Here is a 25,991-nt window from a genome sequence, read left to right as displayed (position 1 = left end):
AATAGGTAGAGTTCATAACCATACTCTATATCCCAAAATTAGTCTTCCCTGTGATGTATGTAGTTTTAGCATGTCGGACATTTTATTGTAGCCCAAACGTCATTAAGATTTCCGGAAGTGCACTCACTACAAGAGGGACATCAAAATGCACAATATTAACACTCCTGTATCCAAACGTCTTACATTCTGGTTGGTGGCGCAAACCAACAGCACTTACACGGGGGTGGGTGTGTGACCTGTGATGTTATTGTAAAAGTTTCATTTGTTAGTGTGATGAAGCGGCTGCGGGAAGCGACACGTGCGCTGTTTATTTCTTTCTTTACGTCGAATCTGTTGAACGATAACAGTGTAACTATTACCCTGCCCCCCCCACCCCTCCGGGTTGTTTAATTGGTATCATCCAATGTGGCTGCGGCAGCGTGGACGGAAGAGTACGGTGTACGGGTCTATGCCTTCTCCCTGAGATAGCTCCGAACGCCTGCACGGCATCCCTGTCGCCCCCCTCATAGCACTCAGACCGAGCAGCTAATCATGGTAAGCGGCAGCTCTCCCATGTACGACATGTAACGGGGGCGTAAGTTCACCCCTGTCGTCAGGCAGGCTGAAATGTGGTGCCCGCATAGGGGGAGATTCAATTGTTTGAAAAGTCAGTTGGGTGTCTGTTTTTTCCTATCTAATAGACCGGAAAAAACAAACACCCAACCGAATTTTCAAATCTTTGAATTCCCCCCATAGATGTAGCCACGCTCATCCATCCTGCGACTCGGGCACACGCGCGGGTGATTCTAATTACGCAGAGCTGTGGCTTAGGGTTCCGGTATGAATGGTCACCCATGTTATGGTCGACAGTCATTAGGTCGACATTGACATGGTTGACATGGACACATGAAAATGGTCGACACATGAAAAGGTCGACATGAGTTTTTTAACTTTTTTTGGTGTTGTTTTTTGCGTAAAGTGACTGGGAACCCCAATTAGTGCACCGCTTCGCTCGCCATGCTTCGGGCATGGTGCCTTTGCTTCGCTACCGCTTCGCTCGGCACAGATTACCGTTCCAATCGTAGTCCACGTGGATCGTAAAGTATGGAAAAGTTCCCCAAAAGTAAAAAAAAACTCATGTCGACCTTTTCACGTGTCAACCTTTCATGTGTCGACCATTTTCATGTGTCGACCATGTGTCCATGTTGACTATGTCAATGTCGACCAATAGTGGTCGACCTAATGACTGTCGACCATAACATGGTCGACCATGTGAACGGATACCGTGGCTTAGTATGCTGGCCATGTATTCCTATGAGCATGTGTACATCTGTAGATATAATATATACAGTATATATATTTACACACACACACATGCACTCACAACTAACAGAATTATTAGATAATCTCAGCCAGTTTGCAGGGATCAGAGCCCACAGTGAATTAGCAGGGCTCCAGCTACACTGTTATATCCCTTTTCCACTAGCTAAATTTACCTGGGGTTTTTGCACGGGGGCGCGCATCAACACAGGTTTTTAGTTAGTGGAAACGGCTCAACATGGGTTGCGTGACCCGGGAATCCTACCCAGGAAAGAGCACAGTAATGACCCGGGTAAGTGTGCAGTGGAAATGGTCCGTGTTTTCAGACCCAAGTAGTGCTCTGACACACTGATTGGTGCTTCTGGGGCACAGGAAGATGATGTCATCCCTGGGAGACATGCTTGTCACATGCAGGCACGGTAGTGTCTAGGTTACCTTCATGCAGAGGACTTTTCCCATAACCCCCTGGGTCCATGTCACAATCTATTTGGAATAGTAAAGTGTGGCGAGCGAAGCACCGAACCGTGGTGAACGTCCTGTGCTGCATAGATTTTTTTTTTTTTTTTTTTACCCCAAACGAACGGAGAAAACATTTAGGTACTGCCCTCTCGTTTTGTCACTTCCAGGTCCTGAGCACGAAGGTTACATAGACACAACCATGCAGGCACCGCAGCAGCTTGCAAACAAACGCGGATGCAAGTCGCTGTGCACATCTATTGCAGCAGCTTGCAAACAACACTACGCTGGGCACATGCAGGCATTGAGGCAGCTTTCAAACAAACAGACACTCTGAAGTCACGCTTAGCACATACAGATATTTTTATTGCAGCAGCTTCCAAACAAACAGACACTATACATTGCTGCAATGCTTGCTGTGAGCAGGCCCCACCCCTCCCTTTTGTTCCTTTTCCTGACATCATCTTGATGAGACAGTAAAAAGTAAATTTTTAATGACATCAATAGGCTTTTACAGAGCTTACCTGGGTTAAGCGGAAACAGATCCGACCCGGGAATAGCCCGTGTCGAAGTGCAGTGGAAACGGCGGGGCTGACACGGGTTGTACTCGGGTTAAACAACCTGGATCGGACCCGCTACTCAGGTGGAAAAGGGGTATTATTCAGCCATCTGCAGCATGCAAAATAAGCATTCTCGGGCTGGTCCTATTACATAAACCAGCAGCAGCCGAGTACCAAAAAAAAGTGGGTCCCAGTGACCCCTCACTTTTAAAAATTGGGGTCTTACCTGTGCTTTTCTGGATCCCATCGGAATGAAGGATTTTATTAATCTTATTGTAAAAATATAAAAAAACAGACTTGATTTGGACACTACAAAGTGTTGAAAGGGGGAGGATGGGGTGACAATGTTGCTGGGCTGTGTAGCATACAGGACACTGCACCAGAGGTGTAATTAGACATTTTGGCACCCTAAGGCAGAAAGCGAATTAGTGCTCCCCTTCATAAATTTAGGGCCGTTGCTTCGTGGGGAAGGGGCATGGCCACAAAATAGTGGCAATTCACATTACACCACACAGTAGTGCAGCTTATACCCATTGCACCAGGTAGAACCTCCTATACACACTGCGCCAGGTAGAGCACGTTATACAAATTGCGCCAGATCGAGCACCTTCTACACTTTGCGTCAGGTAGAGCACTTATACACTTTGCGCCAGGCAGAGCACCCCTTCTACACTTTGCGCCAGGCAGAGCACCTACTACAATTTGCGCCACGCAGAGCACGTCATACACATTGCACCAGGTAGAGCACTGAGACATTGCACCAGGTAAAGCATCGAGACACATTGCACCAGTTAGAGCACTGAGACACATTGCACCAGGTATTGCACCGAGACACATTGCACCAGGTATTGCACCGAGACACATTGCACCAGGTATTGCACCGAGACACATTGCACCAGGTATTGCACCGAGACACATTGCACCAGGTATTGCACCGAGACACATTGCACCAGGTATTGCACCGAGACACATTGCACCAGGTATTGCACCGAGACACATTGCACCAGGTATTGCACCGAGACACATTGCACCAGGTATTGCACCGAGACACATTGCACCAGGTATTGCACCGAGACACATTGCACCAGGTATTGCACCGAGACACATTGCACCAGGTATTGCACCGAGACACATTGCACCAGGTATTGCACCGAGACACATTGCACCAGGTATTGCACCGAGACACATTGCACCAGGTATTGCACCGAGACACATTGCACCAGGTTGAGCACCGAGACACATTGCACCAGGTTGAGCACCGAGACACATTGCACCAGGTTGAGCACCGAGACACATTGCACCAGGTTGAGCACCGAGACACATTGCACCAGGTATTGCACCGAGACACATTGCACCAGGTATTGCACCGAGACACATTGCACCAGGTATTGCACCGAGACACATTGCACCAGGTATTGCACCGAGACACATTGCACCAGGATGAGCACCGAGACAATTGCACCAGGTATTGCACCGAGACACATTGCACCAGGTATTGCACCGAGACACATTGCACCAGGTATTGCACCGAGACACATTGCACCAGGTATTGCACCGAGACACATTGCACCAGGTATTGCACCGAGACACATTGCACCAGGTATTGCACCGAGACACATTGCACCAGGTATTGCACCGAGACACATTGCACCAGGTATTGCACCGAGACACATTGCACCAGGTTGAGCACCGAGACACATTGCACCAGGTATTGCACCGAGACACATTGCACCAGGTATTGCACCGAGACACATTGCACCAGGTATTGCACCGAGACACATTGCACCAGGTATTGCACCGAGACACATTGCACCAGGTATTGCACCGAGACACATTGCACCAGGTATTGCACCTAGACACATTGCACCAGGTATTGCACCAGGTTGAGCACTGAGACACATTGCACCAGGTTGAGCACTGAGACACATTGCACCAGGTTGAGCACTGAGACACATTGCACCAGGTTGAGCACTGAGACACATTGCACCAGGTATTGCACAGAGACACATTGCACCAGGTAGAGCACCGAGACACATTGCACCAGGTAGAGCACCGAGACACATTGCACCAGGTAGAGCACCGAGACACATTGCACCAGGTATTGCACCGAGACACATTGCACCAGGTATTGCACCGAGACACATTGCACCAGGTATTGCACCGAGACACATTGCACCAGGTATTGCACCGAGACACATTGCACCAGGTATTGCACCGAGACACATTGCACCAGGTAGAGCACCGAGACACATTGCACCAGGTAGAGCACCGAGACACATTGCACCAGGTTGAGCACCGAGACACATTGCACCAGGTTGAGCACCGAGACACATTGCACCAGGTTGAGCACCGAGACACATTGCACCAGGTTGAGCACCGAGACACATTGCACCGAGACACATTGCACCAGGTATTGCACCGAGACACATTGCACCAGGTATTGCACCGAGACACATTGCACCAGGTATTGCACCGAGACACATTGCACCAGGTATTGCACCGAGACACATTGCACCAGGTATTGCTCCGAGACACATTGCACCAGGTATTGCTCCGAGACACATTGCACCAGGTATTGCTCCGAGACACATTGCACCAGGTATTGCACCGAGACACATTGCACCAGGTATTGCACCGAGACACATTGCACCAGGTATTGCACCGAGACACATTGCACCAGGTATTGCACCGAGACACATTGCACCAGGTATTGCACCGAGACACATTGCACCAGGTATTGCACCGAGACACATTGCACCAGGTATTGCACCGAGACACATTGCACCAGGTATTGCACCGAGACACATTGCACCAGGTATTGCACCGAGACACATTGCACCAGGTATTGCACCGAGACACATTGCACCAGGTATTGCACCGAGACACATTGCACCAGGTATTGCACCGAGACACATTGCACCAGGTATTGCACCGAGACACATTGCACCAGGTATTGCACCGAGACACATTGCACCAGGTATTGCACCGAGACACATTGCACCAGGTATTGCACCGAGACACATTGCACCAGGTATTGCACCGAGACACATTGCACCAGGTTGAGCACCGAGACACATTGCACCAGGTTGAGCACCGAGACACATTGCACCAGGTTGAGCACCGAGACACATTGCACCAGGTTGAGCACCGAGACACATTGCACCAGGTTGAGCACCGAGACACATTGCACCAGGTTGAGCACCGAGACACATTGCACCAGGTTGAGCACCGAGACACATTGCACCAGGTTGAGCACCGAGACACATTGCACCAGGTTGAGCACCGAGACACATTGCACCAGGTTGAGCACCGAGACACATTGCACCAGGTTGAGCACCGAGACACATTGCACCAGGTTGAGCACCGAGACACATTGCACCAGGTTGAGCACCGAGACACATTGCACCAGGTTGAGCACCGAGACACATTGCACCAGGTTGAGCACCGAGACACATTGCACCAGGTTGAGCACGAGACACATTGCACCAGGTTGAGCACCGAGACACATTGCACCAGGTTGAGCACCGAGACACATTGCACCAGGTTGAGCACCGAGACACATTGCACCAGGTATTGCTCCGAGACACATTGCACCAGGTATTGCTCCGAGACACATTGCACCGGGTATTGCACCGAGACACATTGCACCGGGTATTGCACCGAGACACATTGCACCGGGTATTGCACCGAGACACATTGCACCGGGTATTGCACCGAGACACATTGCACCGGGTATTGCACCGAGACACATTGCACCGGGTATTGCACCGAGACACATTGCACCAGGTATTGCACCGAGACACATTGCACCAGGTATTGCACCGAGACACATTGCACCAGGTATTGCACCAGGTATTGCACCGAGACACATTGCACCAGGTATTGCACCAGGTTGAGCACTGAGACACATTGCACCAGGGTAGAGCACTGAGACACATTGCACCAGGGTAGAGCACTGAGACACATTGCACCAGGGTAGAGCACTGAGACACATTGCACCAGGGTAGAGCACTGAGACACATTGCACCAGGGTAGAGCACTGAGACACATTTCAGTAACCTCCTCAGACCTCCGTCCTCCCCCCTGCCACCCAGACAGTGTTGTGGGAACCCCCTACAACAAGCCCATCCACCACCCCATACACAGCCCGCTGCAACCCGGGCACACATGCCGCTGGGGGAAGGGGGGGAAAGACATCGGGCTGGGGGCACAGGGCAGATGCGGAGTGGCACTCACCGTTGTGGAGGACGACGCTGTGCCGGGTGAGTGGGGCCAGTCTCTTGGTGCTGGCGGTGGAGACAGGGTCAGCAAGCAGCGGGGAGGTTGTGGAGCAGTGCCGGGTGAGCGGGGTCAGTCTGCCAGCGCTGCAACACAGATTCATGGTCAGTGCGCAGCGCTGCGATGAGGTGGATTCAAACCGCACCGGACTGGCGGGAGACACCGCAGGCTGTGATTGGCTGCTGCTTCCTGCTGCACGCTGACCCTGTCTCTGCCGCCGCTACAGGAGGTGATTGGCTGAGGAAACAGCCAGTCACCTCCTGTTTCCTCTGACTGGATAGATTGATGCCACCCAGATCGAGATGAGCACGTACTGTGGGACCCACTCATCTTCTAAGCGTGGGTCCTAGGCTGTTTCTGGGTAAAATCCACGCCATAGCGCATTTTTGTGATCACAGCGAGTGTACACTGTCACTTGTTGCAGTGCAGGCTGAGCGGTACACTTTGCACTAGCGTGGAAGCATCCTGATAAAAAATGTAAAGTTACACGCAGACCTTTACTTGCCTATCATTTTCCAGAGGAAAATAGAGTGAAGTGGGAGAACCCTCCACTGGTAGACCCCTCCCTATCTAGATTGTCAAAAAAGACTATCTTACCGGCAGCTAGCGCTACCTCATTAAAGGAACAAACGGATCGCAGGTTGGAAAATACTTTAAAGTCTATTTATTCAGCAGCAGCGGTACTTCTTCGCCCTACCCTGGATAGTATGTGGGTTAACAAGGCTATAGAGGCCTGGGCAGAACAATTGGTGACAGGTTTACAATCTGGTCTCTCTACAGATCAATTGATTACACTGGCAGAACTTATCAAAGAATCTGCCGTATACTTGGGGAACCATCGGATCCAGGATATCTGACTTGGCAATTTCAGTGTGCCATGCGCTCTGGCATAGGCAATGTCATAGGGATGCAGACTCCAAAAAGGAGGTAGAAGCAATACCGTTTAATGGTGAGTTCCTGTTTGGTCAGGAACTGGATACTCTAATCTCCAAGGTCACAGGAGGTAAGTCGACATATCTTCCTTCTGCAGCTCCACCTCCCAGGAACACTTATTCTGGACATTTTTCCGGCCCTTTTGTGTTCCGTCAAAGTTCAGAGGACGTACCAGAGGAGGAGCAACATCTTTCAGAGATGGCTAGCCACGGTCGTGCCACCACCACAACTGCCATACAACCAATCGCTAAACCTGCCACTAAGCCTGCCGCATGACGGGCTCCCGTCCCACCTGGGGAATCCCAGGGTGGGAGCTTGTTTGCTGAATTTCAAACAAATTTGGTTGGAAACCTGCACAGACTCCTGGGTAGGAGACATCATTACGCATGGGTACAAACTTGATTTTCAGTTCAACCCTCCGCCAAGATATTTTACAACGGGTTTACCAGTTTCGCAAGAACAGGGATTTTATTTGTGGTGCCGGAAATCAGACGGCTCGATAAGACCCATTCAGAATTTGAAAGGTCTCAATCCTTTTCTGCGACTATTCAATTTCAAGATGGAGTCCTTGCACTCAGTTGTAACTGGTCTAGAAGCAGGAGACTTTATGGTGTCCATAAACATCAGGGATGCCTACCTCCATATACCGATTTGGCCTCCTCTTCAGAGTTTTCTCCGATTTGCGGCCAAAGGTTTACATTTTCAATTCCAAGCATTACCTTTCGGTCTTTAGCATCTCGAGTTTTCACAAAGGTAATGGCAGTGATGATGGCGCAATTGCGTTCTCAAGGGGTGAACATTGTTCCCTACTTAGACGATCTCCTCCTAAAGGCCCAATCAGAGGAGAAGTTAGTGAACGATATGAGGGTAGCCAAGGATTTTCTCATGAAACACGGATGGATCATAAATGTCCAGAAGTCTCAGTTGCAATCGACACAGCAAATTCAATTCCTGGGGATGATCATGGACACTGTGCTTCAGGAGATAATTCTCCCTCAGGACAAGATTCAGTCCATTCAAGAGTTGGTTCGACTAGTCTTACAGCATCGCAGAGTATCAATTCATCTTTGCATTCGTCTTCTGGGGAAGCTGATAGCAGCTTTCGAAGCGGTACAGTACGGAAGATTCCACTCCAGGCTGTTTCAACTAGATCTCCTTTCCAAATGGTCAGATTCACATCTTTTTCTGCATCAGATGGTTCAGCTACTCCCCAAGACACGTCATTGCTCTGGCTGAACATAACGAATCTGTCCAAAGGCAAGGATTTTGCTCTCAAGGATTGGGTGCTTCTCACAATGGATGCCAGCCTCCGCGGATGGGGAGCGGTGACTCTAGATCATGGGTGGGCAATTATTTCAGCTGGGGGGCCGCTTAACACTTCCAGCGAATATTCGAGGGCCACACACAAAATACTCAAAAAGAGATCCCTTTTTACACATTACGGCAGACAGCGTCCCCTTTTTACACATTACGGCAGACAGCGCCCCCGTTTTTACACATTACGGCAGACAGCGTCCCATTTTTACACATTACGGCAGACAGCGCCCCCGTTTTTACACATTACGGCAGACAGCGTCCCCTTTTTACACATTACGGCAGACGGCGCCCCCGTTTTTACACATTACGGCAGACAGCGCCCCCGTTTTTACACATTACGGCAGACAGCGTCCCGTTTTTACACATTACGGCAGACAGCTCCTCCTTTTTACACATTACGGCAGACAGTCCCTACCCCCTGTCCCCCCCCCCCCTCCCCTAAACCCATATTGTAGTTTTTAACTCCCCTCCCTCCCCACCCCTAAACCTACATGGCAGCTTAAGCAGTGATCCAGGGGCTGGCTGGACAGGGGGTTTACCTGTTTGTCACAGTGGCAGACGATCCCCGCTGTCCGATGATCTGCGCTGCTGCCGGCCGGAGTCACTGCTGATGTGGCCTCTCCTGCTCCCGCTCGCTGCCCGCCGCTTCCTCTCCTCACTGGCTGCCGCTTCTCGGCCGCCGCTCCTGCTCACCGCAGTGCCCGCCCCCGTGCCTCCCAGCGCATGATAACAGAGGAAATCCCTGTCAGCTGCCCTGTGACGTGACCGGGAATTCCTCAGCGGCGCCGCGTCTGAGAGCAGTGCAATGACAAGCGGCATGTCAGGCCGCTTGTCATTGCACTCTGGTGGGGCACAGCAGGCGAGGCGGGATCAGTCCGCGGGCCGCGGGCCGCCTGTTGCCCACCCCTACTCTAGATTGTCAATTCCAGGGACTCTGGACGCCGCAAGAACAAACTCTACCTATCAATATACTGTAACTTCGGGCTGAATACAACGCTTTCCTATTGGCGAGTCATCTCCTACAGAGCCGTGCAATCAGACAACGCCACAGCAGTGGCATACATAAATCGACAAGGGGGGACCTGCAGCAGACCTGCTATGAAGGAGGTCACCAAGATCCTCTTTGGGCAGAGAGATACGCGGTAGCCATATCGGCAGTGTTCATACCAGGAATGGAGTGTTGTATCTGGTTCTTGCTGGACCTGGACTGGCCTAACCCGAGCTCAAATATGTGTCAGAAATCAGAAGTCACAATCGATCGTGGAGAATAATCACGCATGCAATGGAGTGGTTTCAGATGATTCTTTTTAGTGCATCAGTTTGTTACAGTTACAGTATAAAGGCTTTGAGTTACATTGAATTACATTGGTTCCATTACATCACCCAACAAGCCCTCCCATTGGATATTCTGCCTAGCCTAGTCGTTCCAGCGTGGCCCAGACGGCATTGGTTCTCAGACTTGCAGGGTCTCTCGATAGAGTGCCCTCTTCTACTTCATCAACGCCCAGACTTCCTCGTTCAGGGCCCTTGTTTCTACCCAGACCTGGCCAGATCTCTCCTGAAAGCAAAAGGGTTCTCTAAGGCGGTCATTCAAACTATGTTGAAAGCCTGTAAACCAGCTTTGGCTCGGATTTATTACAGGGTCTGGAATTCTTACTTAACCTGGTGTGCGGCTAAAAATTATGATGCATATACTTTCAAAACTTCCAGACTTTTGGCTTTTCTACAACAGGGCCTAGACTTGGGCCTTCGTCTGGCCTCCCTCAAGGTCCATATATCTGCCTTGTCAATGGGGTTTCAGAGAAAAATTGCGTCTCTTCCTGATGTCCACACACTTTCACTCAGGGTGTTCTACGGATTCAGCCTGTGGCTCCATGGGATCTGTCTGTTCTGAATGCCCTACAAGAGTCTCCATTTGAACCTCTTGAGTCTGCGAACATGTTTCTGTTGGCTATTGCCTCTGCTAGGAGGGTGTCGGACTTAGTCGCTTTGTCCTGTCGTCCACCCTTTCTGATATTTCACTGTGACCGGGCAGTTCTGCGAACTCACCCTGGTTATTTGCCTAAGGTGGTATCATCTTTTCACCTTAACCAGGAGATTGTGGTTCCGGCCTTCATCTCTTCTGGTGTGTCCTCCAAAGAAAGATCTTTGGATGTGGTACGGGCTCTCCGTATTTATGTGGAAAGGACTGCCACTATCAGGAGGTCAGAATCCCTTTTTGTACTTTTTGGTTTTCACAAACGTGGCTAGCCTGCGAATAAGCAAACCATGGCCAGATGGATTAGAATGGAGATTGCACAAGCCTATGCACAGGCTGGGCTCCCAGCTCCTGCTGCTATCAAAGCCCATTCTACTTGGTCTGTTGGACCTTCTTGGGTGGCCCGCCGTGGCGCATCTGCTCAACAATTGTGCAAGGCGTCTACGTGGTCCTCAGTGAACACGTTCATCAGGTTCTATGCCTTTGATACTACCGCCTCCCAGGATGCTTCCTTTGGACGCCGGGTTCTTGTACCAGCTACAGTGCGTCCCCTCCCATGAGGAACTGCTTTAGAACATCCCCGTTGTTATTCCCTGTGGAATACCAGTGTACCCCGCTGCAGAAAAGGAGATTTATGGTAGACTTAGTTAAATCTCTTTCTGCGAGGTACACTGGTTTCCACAGGGCGCCCACCCTGACGCACTTAGCTTCTTGGGATTGTATGGCATTAGCCACTAGTCCTTTCTCCTGTCGTGAGAACTGGTTCTATGTGACTAACATCTACCATCTCTTTTACCTGTTACTGCATTGGACTGGTTAACGAAACTGAGCTCCAGTGCCTGAAGGCGGGGTTATAGAGGAGGCGGTGCAATGCATCCTGGGAACAGTGAAAGCTTTAGACTGTTGGTGCCTCGGATCAAGATCCAACTCTACACCCCGATGTTATTCCCTGTGGAAACCAGTGTACCTTGCAGAAAGAGATTTAACAAAGGTAAGTCTACCATAAATCTCCTTTTGTTTAGGCTAAGCCATCGATGGAGGAAAACCATCTGATTCTCTCCCATTGATGGCAAAACCATTCAACATCTGCCTTAAACCATTGATGATTAGGAATCATCGATGGTCGATGGCCATCCCTATTAGTAAGGTTTTATTTGGGAATACAAAGAATGGCAGTTGCTCTAATCAATTTATTGGTACATTACAGGTGCATGAAAGGTAGGAATTTATCTTGTGCTCCCAGTTCACAAGAATATGGCAGCTGGCGCTGACATGATCACTATGCTGGGAGAGGTCATGTGACTTGTTGGCAGCTCCTCTCATTGGTGCTGATGCGGTGGAGTGACGCACAGCAGAGTGTAGGAGGTGGTGAAAGGAGGGCAAGCAGCAGTTCCCCTGACACAGGAGCTCCCAGGGTGCGACCCGTCTCAGGCACCCTGCTGACGCTGTAAGCTCGACCTGTTTATCTGCCCTGGCACCTTTCTAAATGTACATGAACACAGGTTATGCGCGTTCATGTGCCAATAACCCGTGTTCATAGCTGGCTGTCTGAAAGGGGTGTTACTAATATATTTTATTTTCATAACCGTCACCCACGCACTTCCTCTTAAAGAGTTAATTTTACAGGGGGGGTTTATTCAAATGATTTTTTGGACTCCCAGCATAATGGACACCCACCAGACAAATTCAATTATTCCTCTGATCGGGAGCCAATTACATTTTAAGCACCCTAAAAGCTTTGGGTTTGCCGCGCAAAGCCCGACTAAAATATTGACAGCAATATGAAGAGTCCCGTTTACATTTTTTGCACATTTCTGCTTGCCACCACAGGAGGCGGCGAGCAGAAATGCCTGCGCCATCGGTGATCACGCTAAACGTCAGGGCAGTTCAAAAGCTGTTGTCTGGCGCCACCTAGTGGCCGGCGCCTATAAAACTATTGAATCGCCTCCAAGGATGGTTGCAGCTGAGTCCGACTCAGAATCAGCTCCTAAGTGATTAAAGTGACACTTTTTTCTTTGTACTGTACATGTACAGAAATGTTGATGGTGGGTTATTTTCCCCCTGGTGTTCTGTCATGTCATATTGCAGACTTTTATTCCAATGATTCCATAAAGCTTGCCTTGCCTGTACTTTATTATTAGCCAAGTGTCCCTGCAAAATGTGTTAAAATAGTGGCAAATACACATTATGGTAAGAACCTACCGGTGATAACGGTATTTCTCCTAAGTCCACAGGATAACAATGGGATATGATGAAGCGACAGCGGATTTGCACCAATCGGTCAAAGCTTTTTTCGGGCCTCCCAGCATGCAACAGGCATGTCCATATATCCCCGCCTCCTTGCTCAGGCAAATCAGTTGTATTCCAGAGCTCAAGGCAGGAGCATCAAAGATAGCCCTAATCAGGCGATAAGAACACACATGCACACCCTTCCGTACAAGAAGGAAGAGGTTAGTGAGTAAAAGGATCCTCAAATCAGGTGCGTCAGGGTGGGAACCCTGTGGATCCTGTGGACTTAGTAGAAATATCGTTATTAACGGTAAGTTCTTACCATAATGTATATATCTCTCAAGCAGGGTCCACAGGTTATCCACAGGATAACAATGGGATTACCCAAAGCAATTTTGTGGTGGGGGACGCTCCTGATTGGACAGGAGAATCCTTCGCCCGAATTCAGGGTCATGAGGGGCAAAGGTATCCAAGGCATAATGTCTATTGAATGTGTTAATGGAAGACCATGTGGCTGCCTTACATATCTGTTGTGCTGCCCATGATAGACCTACCTTACGAGTAGAGTGAGCAGAGACATTAGCCGGAACAGGGAGATCAGCCTGAGAATATGCTTCTGAAATCGTCATCCGAAGCCATCTTGCCAGTGTCTGCTTATCAGCAGGCCATCCTCTCTTGTGAAATTCTTAGAGAATGAAGAGAGAATCTGATTGCACTGGTTCGATCCACGTAGATCCTTAATGCACGGACCACGTCCAGCGATGCATCTCCCGCAGAAAGGCCCGGTACCTGGAAAGCCGGGACTACAATTTATTAAGGTGGAATTTAGACACCACCGTCGGAATATACCCAGATCTAGTTCTGAGAACTGCTTTATCTGGATAAAAAATCAGAAATGGGGAATTACATGATAATGCCCCTAAATCTGATACTCTTCTAGCTGATGCCATAGCCAGTAGAAAGAGAACTTTAGCTGTCAACCATTTAAGATCCACTTTATTAAGTGGTTCAAACGGGGCAACTTGAAGGGCTTTCAGAACTTAAGTCCCAAGGCACTGTAGGAGGTACAAAAGGAGGTTGAATGCGCAGCATTCCCTGGAAAAAAGTACGCACATCCTGTAAATTGGCAATTTTCTTTTAGAACCATACAGTCAATGCCGACACTTGCATTCTCAAGGAAGCCACCTTCAAACATTTATCCATTCTTGCCTGAAAGAATGCTAAGACCCTGGAAACTCTGAAAGACTTAGGGTCCGTTTTCGGGTGTAGTACGGTCTGCCGGCGGTCGGGCTCCCACGAGCAGCAAACCGGCGCCGGGAGCCCGACCGCCGGCTTACCGACAGTGTGGCGAGCGCAAATGAGCCCCTTGCAGGCTCGCTGCGCTCGCCACGCTGCGGGCACAGTGGCACGCTACGCGCGCCACGCTATTTTATTCTCCCTCCAGGGGGGTCGTGGACCCCCACGAGGGAGAATAAGTGTCGGGATTCCGGCGCCGGTATACTGTGCGCCGAGATCCCGACAGCCGGCATACTGAAGACCACCCTCCATTTTCCGTTCACTGCACCAATGAATATAGGTTTGCCATATTCGGTGATAAATGCGAGCTGAGGAAGGTTTCCTTGCTCTGCGCATAGTTTGAATTACCTGTTGTGAGAATCCTCTTGACTTCAGGGTAGAGGTTTCAAGAGCCACGCTGTCAAAGACAGTCGATCCAGATGTCTGTGATAACAAGGACCCTGCCTTAGTAGATTTGGACGTTGAGGGAGCAGAAGTGGAACATCCATCAAGATCCTCTGCAGATCTGTGTACCAATGTCTTCTGGGCCAAGCCAGAGCTATTAGTATCACGGCACCTTTTCCTTACTTTATCTTTCTCACCACCCTGGGTGATAGGGTGATTGGAGGAAACGCATAAGCCAGATGAAAATTCCATCTCACCGACAGGGCATCCACAAAGATCGCTCTGGGATCCTTTGTTCTTGACCCGTAAGCAAGCACTTTGTTGTTCAGCCGGGACACCATGAGATCTATCTCTGGCAGCCCCCACTTGTCTACTAGAGTCTGAAAGACCTCCGGGTGTAGAGCCAATTCGCTTTCCTGAATGGCATGTCGACTGAGGAAGTCCGCTTCCCAGTTTAGGACTCCTGGAACGAACACTGCGGACAAGGCTGGATGATGAAGTTCTGCCCAATTTAGTATGTGACTTGCCTCCTTCATTGCTTTTCGGCTGCGAGCTCTTCCCTGATGGTTGAGGTACGCTACTGCCGTCGCATTGTCTGAACGGATCTGGACTGGTTTTCCCCGAAGAATGTCCTTTGCCTGAATCAGTGCAATGTATATGGCCCGAAGTTCCAATATATTTATTGACAGGCAACTTTCTTCCTTGGTCCGCTGCCCCTAAAAACACAACCTTCCTGACACTGCTCCCCAGCCCTGGAGACTGGCGTCTGTTGTCAGGATCTCCCAATCTGATATCCAAAAGGGTCTCCCCTTGTCCGGATGGGATGTCTGTAGCCACGAGGCTAATGACCTTCTTACTACTTTTGTAAGAACCATAGTCTGTGCTTTTATCGTTTGATGCAACTGATTCCATTTGGCAAGAATCAGACGCTGCAGAGGCCTCGAGTGGAATTGTGCATACTCCACCATGTCGAATGTTGACACCGTCAAACCCATCACGCACATTGCTGTGTGAATGGATACCTTTTGACTGTGTAACAAGTCCTGAATCATTGGATATCTTGTTCAGAGGTAAATTACTCTCTGAAGACTTGAATCCAGTATAGCCCCCAAGTGAGTCATCCGTTGTGACGTAACCAGAGAAGATTTTGCTCAATTTATGAGCCACCCGTGGTTCTGCAGACACGTTATTGTCTGTTGCAGATGACGTAAAAGCAATTCCTCCGTCCGTGCAAGGATTAAAAGATCGTCGAGGTATGGAAATATTCTTATCCCCTGCTGGCAGAGATAAGCTGCCATTACCACCATAATCTTCGTAAATACTCTGGTAGCTGTGGCTAACCCAAAAGGTAGGGCCTGGAACTGAGAATGCTATTGGAGGGTAGCGAACCTGAGATAGCACTGATGGGACAGTGCTACAGGAACATGTAGGTAAGCATCTTGTATATCCAGGGATACCATATAATCCCCTTGCTCCATGGCCAAAATGATGGAACGTAACGTCTCCATGTGATACCGAGGTACCCAAATGTATTTGTTCAGTACATTGAGATTGAGAATGGGCCGAAATGACCCATTCGGCTTCTGAACTAAAAACAGGTTGGATTAAAAACCCTGTCCTCGTTGTGCAGGAGGAACTGGAATGACTACTCCTGAATGAAGCAATTTCTGAACTGACTCTAACAAAGCCCTGGCCTTCGTCTCTACCTAAGTCGGGCTGGTACAAAAAAAACCTTCGAGGAGGGTGCTTCTTGAAGTCAAAAGCGTAACCTAGAGATTCCGCTTCCTGCACCCAGGCATCTGTTGTAGACTGCTGCCAGATCTGTGCAAACTGAAGAAGTCGGCCCCCCACCCTGGGGTCCCCCATTTGGAGGGCCGCACCATCCGTCTGCTGGCTTCTCTGTTTTCCCAACTGGTCCTCTGGTAGCCCAATTGTTTTTAGTCTTACCAGACTTGTTGTATTGGGGCTGCTTGCCATCACTTTTTCTTTTTAGGTTTTCCTTGAGACCGAAAGGGCTGAAAAGTTGGAACTTTAGGTTTGAAATTGTATGTGGAAGGAAACTTGACCTTCTTGGAGTCTGCTTCTGACTCCAGAATATCTGCCAGTTCTTTACCAAAAAGAATATCTCCAGAAAAAGGCAAAGATTCCAAAACCTTCTTAGATTCTGAATCCGCTTTCCACGTACGTAGCCAAACTGCTCTGCGAGCAGCTATCGTTGAAGCTGATACCCTAAAGGCAATAGTACCAATATCCAATGCTGCTTCTTCCAAGAACATTGCAGCCTGTTTTATATGAGCTATATGGGATTTTTGCTCTCTAGAAGCTATTGAAAAACCCCCCTCTAATGCATCAGCCCAGGCGGCCACTGCCTTTGCCATCCAAGCTGAAGCTATGGCTGGCCTTATGACTGCCCCAGACAGGGAAAAAATGTTTTTTAGAAAACCATCCACTCTCCTATCCGTGACATCATTTCTCTGACGTCCTAGTGGATGCTGGGGACTCCGTAAGGACCATGGGGAATAGCGGCTCCGCAGGAGACTGGGCACAGCTAAGAAAGATTTAGGACTACCTGGTGTGCACTGGCTCCTCCCACTATGACCCTCCTCCAGACTTCAGTTAGAATCCTGTGCCCGGCTGAGCTGGATGCACACTGGGGGCTCTCCTGAGCTCCTAGAGAGAAAGTATATTTTAGTTTTTTTATTTTACAGTGAGATCTGCTGGCAACAGACTCACTGCAGCGAGGGACTAAGGGGAGAAGAAGCGAACCTACCTAACTGGTGGTAGCTTGGGCTTCTTAGGCTACTGGACACCATTAGCTCCAGAGGGATCGACCGCATGGAACCGGCCATTGATGTTCGGTCCCGGAGCCGCGCCGCCGGCCCCCTTACAGAGCCAGAAGCAAGAAGAATCCGGAAAATCGGCGGCAGAAGACATCAGTCTTCACCAAGGTAGCGCACAGCACTGCAGCTGTGCGCCATTGCTCCTCATACACACTTCACACTCCGGTCACTGAGGGTGCAGGGCGCTGGGGGGGGGCGCGCCCTGAGAAGCAATAAATACACCTTGGCTGGCAAATATATCACAATATATAGCCCCAGAGGCTATATATGTGATAAATACCCCTGCCAGAATCCATAAAAAAGCGGGAGAAAAGTCAGCCGAAAAAAGGGCGGAGCTATCTCCCTCAGCACACTGGCGCCATTTCTCCCTCACAGCTCCGCTGGAAGGAAGCTCCCTGGCTCTCCCCTGCAGTCTACACTACAGAAAAGGGTTAAAAAGAGAGGGGGGGGCACTAAATTTAGGCGCAATATACATATAGCAGCTATAAGGGGATATAATTTAGTTAATCCCTGATTTATATAGCGCTCTGGTGTGTGCTGGCATACTCTCTCTCTGTCTCCCCAAAGGGCTTTGTGGGGTCCTGTCTTCTGTCAGAGCATTCCCTGTGTGTGTGCGGTGTGTCGGTACGGCTGTGTCGACATGTTTGATGAGGAGACTTATGTGGAGGAGGAGCAGGTGCCTATAAATGTGTTGTCACCCCCTGCGGGGCAGACACCGGAGTGGATGGACTTGTGGAAGGAATTACGCGAAAGTGTCGACTCCTTACATAAAAAATTTGACGACATGCCGAATGCGGGGCAGCCGGCTTCTCAGCCCGTGCCTGCCTAGAAGTCTCAAAAGTCATCAGGGGCTCTAAAACGCCCGCTACCACAGATGGCAGACACAGATGTCGACACGGATACTGATACCAGTGTCGACGACAAAGAGACTAATGTAATGCCCAATAGGGCCACTCGTTATATGATTGAGGCAATGAAAAATGTTTTACACATTTCTGAGGTGACCCCAGGTACCACAAAAAAGGGTATTATGTTTGGGGAGAAAAAACTACCAGTAGTTTTTTCCCCTTCTGAAGAATTGAATGAAGTGTGTGAACTAGCGTGGGCTTCCCCCGATAAAAAATTGGTAATTTCAAAAAAATTACTAATGGCGTACCCTTTCCCGCCAGAGGATAGGTCACGTTGGGAAACACCCCCTAGGGTGGATAAAGCACTTACGCGCTTATCAAAAAAGGTGGCACTGCCGTCCCAGGATACGGCCGCCCTAAAGGAACCTGCTGACAGAAAGCAGGAGGCTCTCCAGAAAGCTATATATACACACACTGGTATTATACTGAGACCAGCTATTGCCTCAGCATGGATGTGCAGTGCTGCAGCTGCATGGTCAGACTCCCTGTCAGAAAACATTGACACCCTAGACAGGGACACTATATTGCTAAACGTAGAGCATATTAAAGACGCTGTCTTTTACATAAGAGATGCACAGAGGGATATTTGCCGGCTGGCATCAAAAATAAGTGCACTGTCCATTTGTGCCAGGAGAGGGTTATGGACCCGGCAGTGGACAGGTGATGCAGATTCTAAAAGGCACATGGAAGTTTTGCCTTATAAGGGTGAGGAGTTGTTCGGGGATGGTCTTTCAGACTTAGTGTCCACAGCAACAGCTGGGAAGTTAGCATCTTTGCCACATGTCCCCTCACAACCAAAGAGAGCACCGTATTATCAGGTGCAGTCCTTTCGCCCCCAAAAGAGCAGACTGGGTAGAGGCGCGTCCTTTCTGCCCAGAGGCAGAGGTAGGGGAAAAAAGCTGCAGCATACAGCCACTTCCCAGTAACAAAAGTCCTCCCCCGCTTCTTCTGCTAAGTCCGCCGTATGACGCTGGGGCTCAGCAGGCGGAGCCAGGTACGGTGGGGGGCCGTCTCAAAAACTTCAGCAATCAGTGGGCTCGCTCACAGGTAGATCCCTGGATCCTTCAAGTGGTATCTCAGGGGTACAGGCTGGAATTCGAGACACCCCCCCCCCCCCCGCCGTTTCCTCAAATCTGCCTTACCAACGACTCCTTCAGAAAGGGAGGCTGTGTTAGAGGCAATTCACAAGCTGTATTCCCAGCAGGTGATAGTCAAGGTGCCCCTACTTCAACAAGGACGGGGTTACTATTCCACAATGTTTGTGGTACCGAAACCGGACGGTTCGGTGAGACCCATTTTAAATTTGAAATCCTTGAACACATATTTAAGAAAATTCAAGTTCAAGATGGAATCGCTCAGGGCGGTAATTGCAAGCCTGGAAGAGGGAGATTACATGGTATCTCTGGACATCAAGGATGCTTACCTGCATGTCCCCATTTACCATCCTCACCAGGAGTACCTCAGATTTGTGGTACAGGATTGTCATTACCAATTCCAGACGTTGCCGTTCGGCCTGTCCACGGCACCGAGGGTATTTACCAAGGTAATGGCCGAAATGATGATACTCCTTTGGAAAAAGGGAGTTTTAATTATCCCATACTTGGACGATCTCCTGATAAGGGCGAGGTCCAGAGAGCAGTTGTTGGTCGGCGTAGCATTATCTCAGGAGGTGCTACACCAGCACGGTTGGATTCTGAATATTCCAAAGTCTCAGCTGGTTCCGGCGACACGTCTACTGTTCCTGGGGATGATTCTGGACACAGTCCAGAAAAAAGTGTTTCTCCCAGAGGAGAAAGCCAAGGAGCTGTCATCTCTAGTGAGAGGCCTCCTGAAACCAAAACAGGTGTCGGTGCATCATTGCACGCGAGTCCTGGGAAAGATGGTAGCTTCCTACGAAGCGATTCCATTTGTCAGGTTCCATGCCAGAACCTTTCAGTGGGACCTGTTGGACCAATGGTCCGGATCGCATCTTCAAATGCATCGGTTGATAACCCTGTCTCCAAGGACCAGGGTGTCTCTGCTGTGGTGGCTGCAGAGTGCTCATCTCAGAGAGGGCCGCAGATTCGGCATACAGGACTGGGTCCTGGTGACCACGGATGCCAGCCTTCGGGGCTGGGGTGCAGTCACACGGGGAAGAAACTTCCAAGGACTTTGGTCAAGTCAGGAGACTTCCCTACACATAAATGTTCTGGAACTGAGGGCCATTTACAATGCCCTAAGTCAAGCAAAGCCCCTGCTTCAAAACCAGCCGGTTCTGATCCAGTCAGACAACATCACGGCAGTCGCCCATGTAAATCGACAGGGCGGCACAAGAAGCAGGACGGCGATGGCAGAAGCCACAAGGATTCTCCGATGGGCGGAAAATAACGTGTTAGCACTGTCAGCAGTGTTCATTCCGGGAGTGGACAACTGGGAAGCAGACTTCCTCAGCAGGCACGACCTCCACCCGGGAGAGTGGGGACTTCATCCAGAAGTCTTCCAACTGATTGTAAACCGTTGGGAAAAGCCACAGGTGGACATGATGGCGTCCCGCTTAAACAAAAAGCTAGAAAAATATTGCGCCAGGTCAAGAGACCCTCAGGCGATAGCTGTGGACGCTCTAGTGACACCGTGGGTGTACCGGTCGGTTTATGTGTTCCCTCCTCTTCCTCTCATACCCAAGGTACTGAGGATAATAAAGAAAAGAGGAGTAAGAACTATTCTCATTGTTCCAGATTGGCCAAGAAGGTCTTGGTACCCGGAACTTCAAGAATTAATCTCAGAGGACCCATGGCCTCTGCCGCTCAGACAGGACCTGCTGCTGCAGGGGCCCTGTCTGTTCCAAGACTTACCGCGGCTGCGTTTAACGGCATGGCGGTTGAACACCGGATCCTAAAAGAAAAGGGTATTCCGGAGGAAGTCATTCCTACGCTTATTAAAGCTAGAAAAGATGTAACCGTACAACATTATCACCGCATATGGCGAAAATATGTTGCGGGGTGTGAGGCCAGGAAGGCCCCAACGGAGGAATTCCAGCTAGGTCGATTTCTGCACTTCCTACAGTCAGGGGTGACTATGGGCCTAAAACTGGGTTCCATTAAGGTCCAGATTTCGGCTCTGTCGATTTTCTTCCAAAAAGAACTTGCTTCACTGCCTGAAGTTCAGACATTTGTCAAGGGAGTGCTGCATATTCAGCCTCCTTTTGTGCCTCCAGTGGCACCGTGGGACCTCAACGTGGTGTTGGGTTTCCTAAAGTCACATTGGTTTGAGCCACTCAAAACCGTGGATTTAAAATATCTCACGTGGAAAGTGGTAATGCTTTTGGCCTTGGCTTCGGCAAGGCGTGTGTCAGAATTGGCGGCTTTGTCATGTAAAAGCCCCTATTTGATTTTCCATATGGATAGGGCAGAATTGAGGACTCGTCCCCAGTTTCTTCCTAAGGTGGTATCAGCTTTTCACTTGAACCAACCTATTGTGGTGCCTGCGGCTACTAGGGACTTGGAGGACTCCAAGTTACTGGACGTAGTCAGGGCCTTGAAAATTTATGTTTCCAGGACGGCTGAAGTCCGGAAGACTGACTCGCTATTTATCCTGTATGCACCAAACAAGATGGGTGCTCCTGCTTCAAAGCAGACTATTGCTTGCTGGATTTGTAGCACAATTCAGCTTGCGCATTCTGTGGCTGGCCTGCCGCAGCCTAAATCTGTAAAAGCCCATTCCACGAGGAAAGTGGGCTCTTCTTGGGCGGCTGCCCGAGGGGTCTCGGCTTTACAACTTTGCCGAGCTGCTACTTGGTCAGGGGCAAACACGTTTGCAAAATTCTACAAATTTGATACCCTGGCTGAGGAGGACCTTGAGTTCTCTCATTCGGTGCTGCAGAGTCATCCGCACTCTCCCGCCCGTTTGGGAGCTTTGGTATAATCCCCATGGTCCTTACGGAGTCCCCAGCATTCACTAGGACGTCAGAGAAAATAAGATTTTACTCACCGGTAAATCTATTTCTTGTAGTCCGTAGTGGATGCTGGGCGCCTGTCCCAAGTGCGGACTGTCTGCAATACTTGTATATAGTTATTGTTAACTACAAGGGTTATTGTTGAGCCATCTTTTGAGAGGCTCTGTTGTGTTCATACTGTTAACTGGGTATATTATCACGAGTTATACGGTGTGATTGGTGTGGCTGGTATGAGTCTTACCCGGGATTCAAAATCCTTCCTTATTGTGTCAGCTCTTCCGGGCACAGTATCCTTACTGAAGTCTGGAGGAGGGTCATAGTGGGAGGAGCCAGTGCACACCAGGTAGTCCTAAATCTTTCTTAGCTGTGCCCAGTCTCCTGCGGAGCCGCTATTCCCCATGGTCCTTACGGAGTCCCCAGCATCCACTACGGACTACGAGAAATAGATTTACCGGTGAGTAAAATCTTATTTTAATGATGTTGAAGGCAAAGGTAATGTAGATTTTCGCACTAATCAAATTACATGCGTAACTACTTTAGGAGCCACCTCCCTTTTTAAACAATCTCCAGCTGGAAGAGGATAATTGGAATTCCATTTCTTAGGAATTCTAAACTTCTTATTGGGCGTAGCGTCAGCCTCTTCCATAATTTCTGTCAGCTGATCTGACCATGGAAGCACAGTCTTAACTGTTTTGGGATGTTTAAACACAGGTGCCTTGGTTTTTAACAAGGGCTTTGCTGAATCCTCTGAGCATAGAACAGCTTTCATTGCTTTAATTAACTCTGCTATATCCATTGAGCTGAGACCTTCCTCCACCTCTTTGTATGCCGAAGTAGAATTTATTGAGCTTTCATCACCGATGAATCCTCATCTGAATAATGTGTAGCCTGTGAGGGTGAAGATTTACTTACCACCGTCTTATCAGCTTGTTTCTTTTGAGAGGCTACTGCTGGAAGTGATACACCATAGGTGGGGAGCTGCATGAAGGGTAAATAGTGCAACCTATTCCTGGTACAGGAGTTGGAGGAATTATCTGTTCAGCTATACTGGATAAAGTCTGTGCAAACATAGCCCAAGGTGGATCCATCTGCACCTGAATCTGCCTTGTACCCCTGGTGAAAGCTAAAACAATTTGCACACAAACCATCCTGAACCAGATCCTGAGAGGATAACACAGCTTTGCAAGACAAACATGATATGAGTGTTGGTGTTGCTGTGAGTGTATCTTCCTCACCTTTGCCGCTCTTAGACATGATAAATAATCAACACTTCCACAGTGTACTACACAATTTGTGACTGTAATCACTTTAAACTTTTTAAAGTGACATACAATATGACCCTACCCATGCATTGAGGATTGGAATAAACTGACAGAAATATAGTAAAGTCAGCAATCACACTAGCAGTCAGTCACATGTTATGCTCATATTGCTTATTATACTAATGTATATCATCAACTACATTTTAAGTATTTATGAGAACATATTACTGCATCATGTTTAAACAGATCTAACGTATTCAGACGCAATTGCGTAAGAAACAACAGTAAATGTATACAGACTCATATGCAATAGCTACTTATCTAACTATTCGTACTCAAAAGGGTAAATAGAGACTTAGTGCTGTATTACCCGTACTAAGTAGAGTGGAATACAGGGAGACTCACCTCGCTTCCAGGACCGATCAATACGTTAGCTGAGTGGATCCAGACGCTACTAGTGTACACTGCCACTCCATGAGCCTATAGTGAACACAGACGCTCAGTGAACACCGACGCACCAGTCACACAGCCGCCTATGCTGCGACTGGGTCCTCTTCGTGTACAGCGTCTGAGACGGAAGCGGGAAACAGTTCATGGCGGGAGACTCGGAGGAAACTGGTCATGAACCAGGGGGAGGGGCGACCAGGAGAGCGTCTGGCTCCCACTGCAGACATCAACCCTAGGGATCGCGGCCTCATACTATTCCGGGAGCCTCTGATCCCTAAGGCCTTGCGCTGGTGCACCCGTGGTGGCAGCCGCGTCAGCGACTGTTTGTTAGTCTCCTCCCAGAACAGTGCGGCTGTGTACGTATTACTACTAAGCGGAACCGATGCCTTACCTTCTCCTCGTGCTCCGGCCACAGCCTGGTAACGTCTGCTGGACCTGCTAGTATATCTGACACAGATGCCCGGCGAAACAGCACTGTACTCGTTGGTAAGCGTTGTCGCGACCCGGCGGAGAGTTGCTGGAGCGACTCATTCTAAGGTACGTATAAGACGCTGTTTAGAAAGATCACTCAAGAAAAATATTAAGACTATAAAAATAAAATAAGAAAGCTTAGGGCTGCTAAAAACCAGCAGCCCCCTGACCATGGTCCGGCTCCTGCCGCACCAAACAAAAAACTGATTTGCCTGAGCAAGGAGGCGGGGATATATGGACGGGCCCGTTGCATGCTGGGAGGCCGGAAAAGCTTTGACCGATTGGTGCAAATCCGCTGTCGCATCATCATATCCCATTGTTATTCTGTGGATAACCTGTGGACCCTGCAGGAGAAATATAGACTTTACTAGCTATAACCTTCGACATATGGTCCGTTGCACTACCAATTTATAAGTTCTTTATCTTCACACCACTGTGTTTATTCTAAATCTTACTTCTACTAGTACAACCAAACAATCCTGTGTTTTTGTTTTCATATTGTCAGTTTATAATATATTGTACATCATTGTGCACTGATTTCTAGTACTTGATGCACTTTGTATTTTAGCCTCACAGAAAGAAGAAACCTTTTATTGAAAAGAAGAAAGCAGTGACTTTCCACCTGGTACACAGAAGTCAGAGGGATCCCTTAGCAGCTGATGAGACCGCTCCTCAGAGAGTCTTGTTACCTACTGATAAGGTTTTTAGCCTTTGTAGAATATTACAAATACTGTCATTTTATTTTCCTATGGGAAATGTTCACCAATATATGTTTATTGTAAAACTTAATATTGACATATTCATAATGTAGTTAATACATCCAATACTATAGATACAAAGAAAATTAATACAGGATTCTTGGCGCTCTCTCCTTATAGATATATACATCCCATATCGGAAGAAAATGGATACAAGTGGTGAAGCATTATTTTAGTAAATGCACAATATTTAATGAACCACAACATATCCACATATAAAACAAAACATAAAAAAATACACACATAAATTTAAAGTGCAGTGTGTGTGTTCAAAGGTGGCTGGTCCAAAGTGATTGATCAATGGTGACTTTTCTCAAGCAAATCGTATCTCACCAGAATGGATATTTGCGGTGGGCTAGCTTTTGGAAAAGTAGCAGAAGTAGTCCTAGGCTGAATAGCCTAGCACCACCGCACTGGATATACTCAGCATAAGGTTCACCAGCTCCTGACACTCGCTTTAATTCTCCTCCGCACAGCAGCTGCCATCTTTGAACACGCACGCTGCACTTCAAATATTTATGTGTATTTTTTGATGTTTTAATTGTTTTATATGTGGATATGTTGTGGTTCATTAAATATTGTGCATTTACTAAAATAATGCTTCACCACTTGTATCCATTTTCTTCCGATATGGGATGTATAGT

The 25,991-nt window shown here is 48.7% G+C and overlaps 1 protein-coding gene across 1 annotated transcript in view; it reads left to right on the top strand.

Annotated features, from left to right (window-relative positions):
- The first annotated feature begins 369 nt into the window (after nt 1-369).
- Nucleotides 370-25,991, top strand: part of LTV1 (LTV1 ribosome biogenesis factor) — a 74,307-nt gene continuing 48,685 nt past the window's right edge. Inside the window, exons 1-2 of the mRNA XM_063917466.1 lie at nt 370-534; nt 25,158-25,289. Of these exons, the coding sequence (XP_063773536.1) occupies nt 532-534; nt 25,158-25,289 (135 nt within the window). The 5' untranslated portion in view covers nt 370-531. The remainder of the gene's footprint in view (nt 535-25,157; nt 25,290-25,991) is intronic.

The sequence above is a fragment of the Pseudophryne corroboree genome, chromosome 4 (assembly GCF_028390025.1).
Source record: "Pseudophryne corroboree isolate aPseCor3 chromosome 4, aPseCor3.hap2, whole genome shotgun sequence".
Lineage (NCBI taxonomy): Eukaryota > Metazoa > Chordata > Amphibia > Anura > Myobatrachidae > Pseudophryne > Pseudophryne corroboree.
The sequence above is the reverse complement of the archived record's forward strand: the minus strand, read 5'-3'. Positions and strand labels throughout refer to the sequence as shown.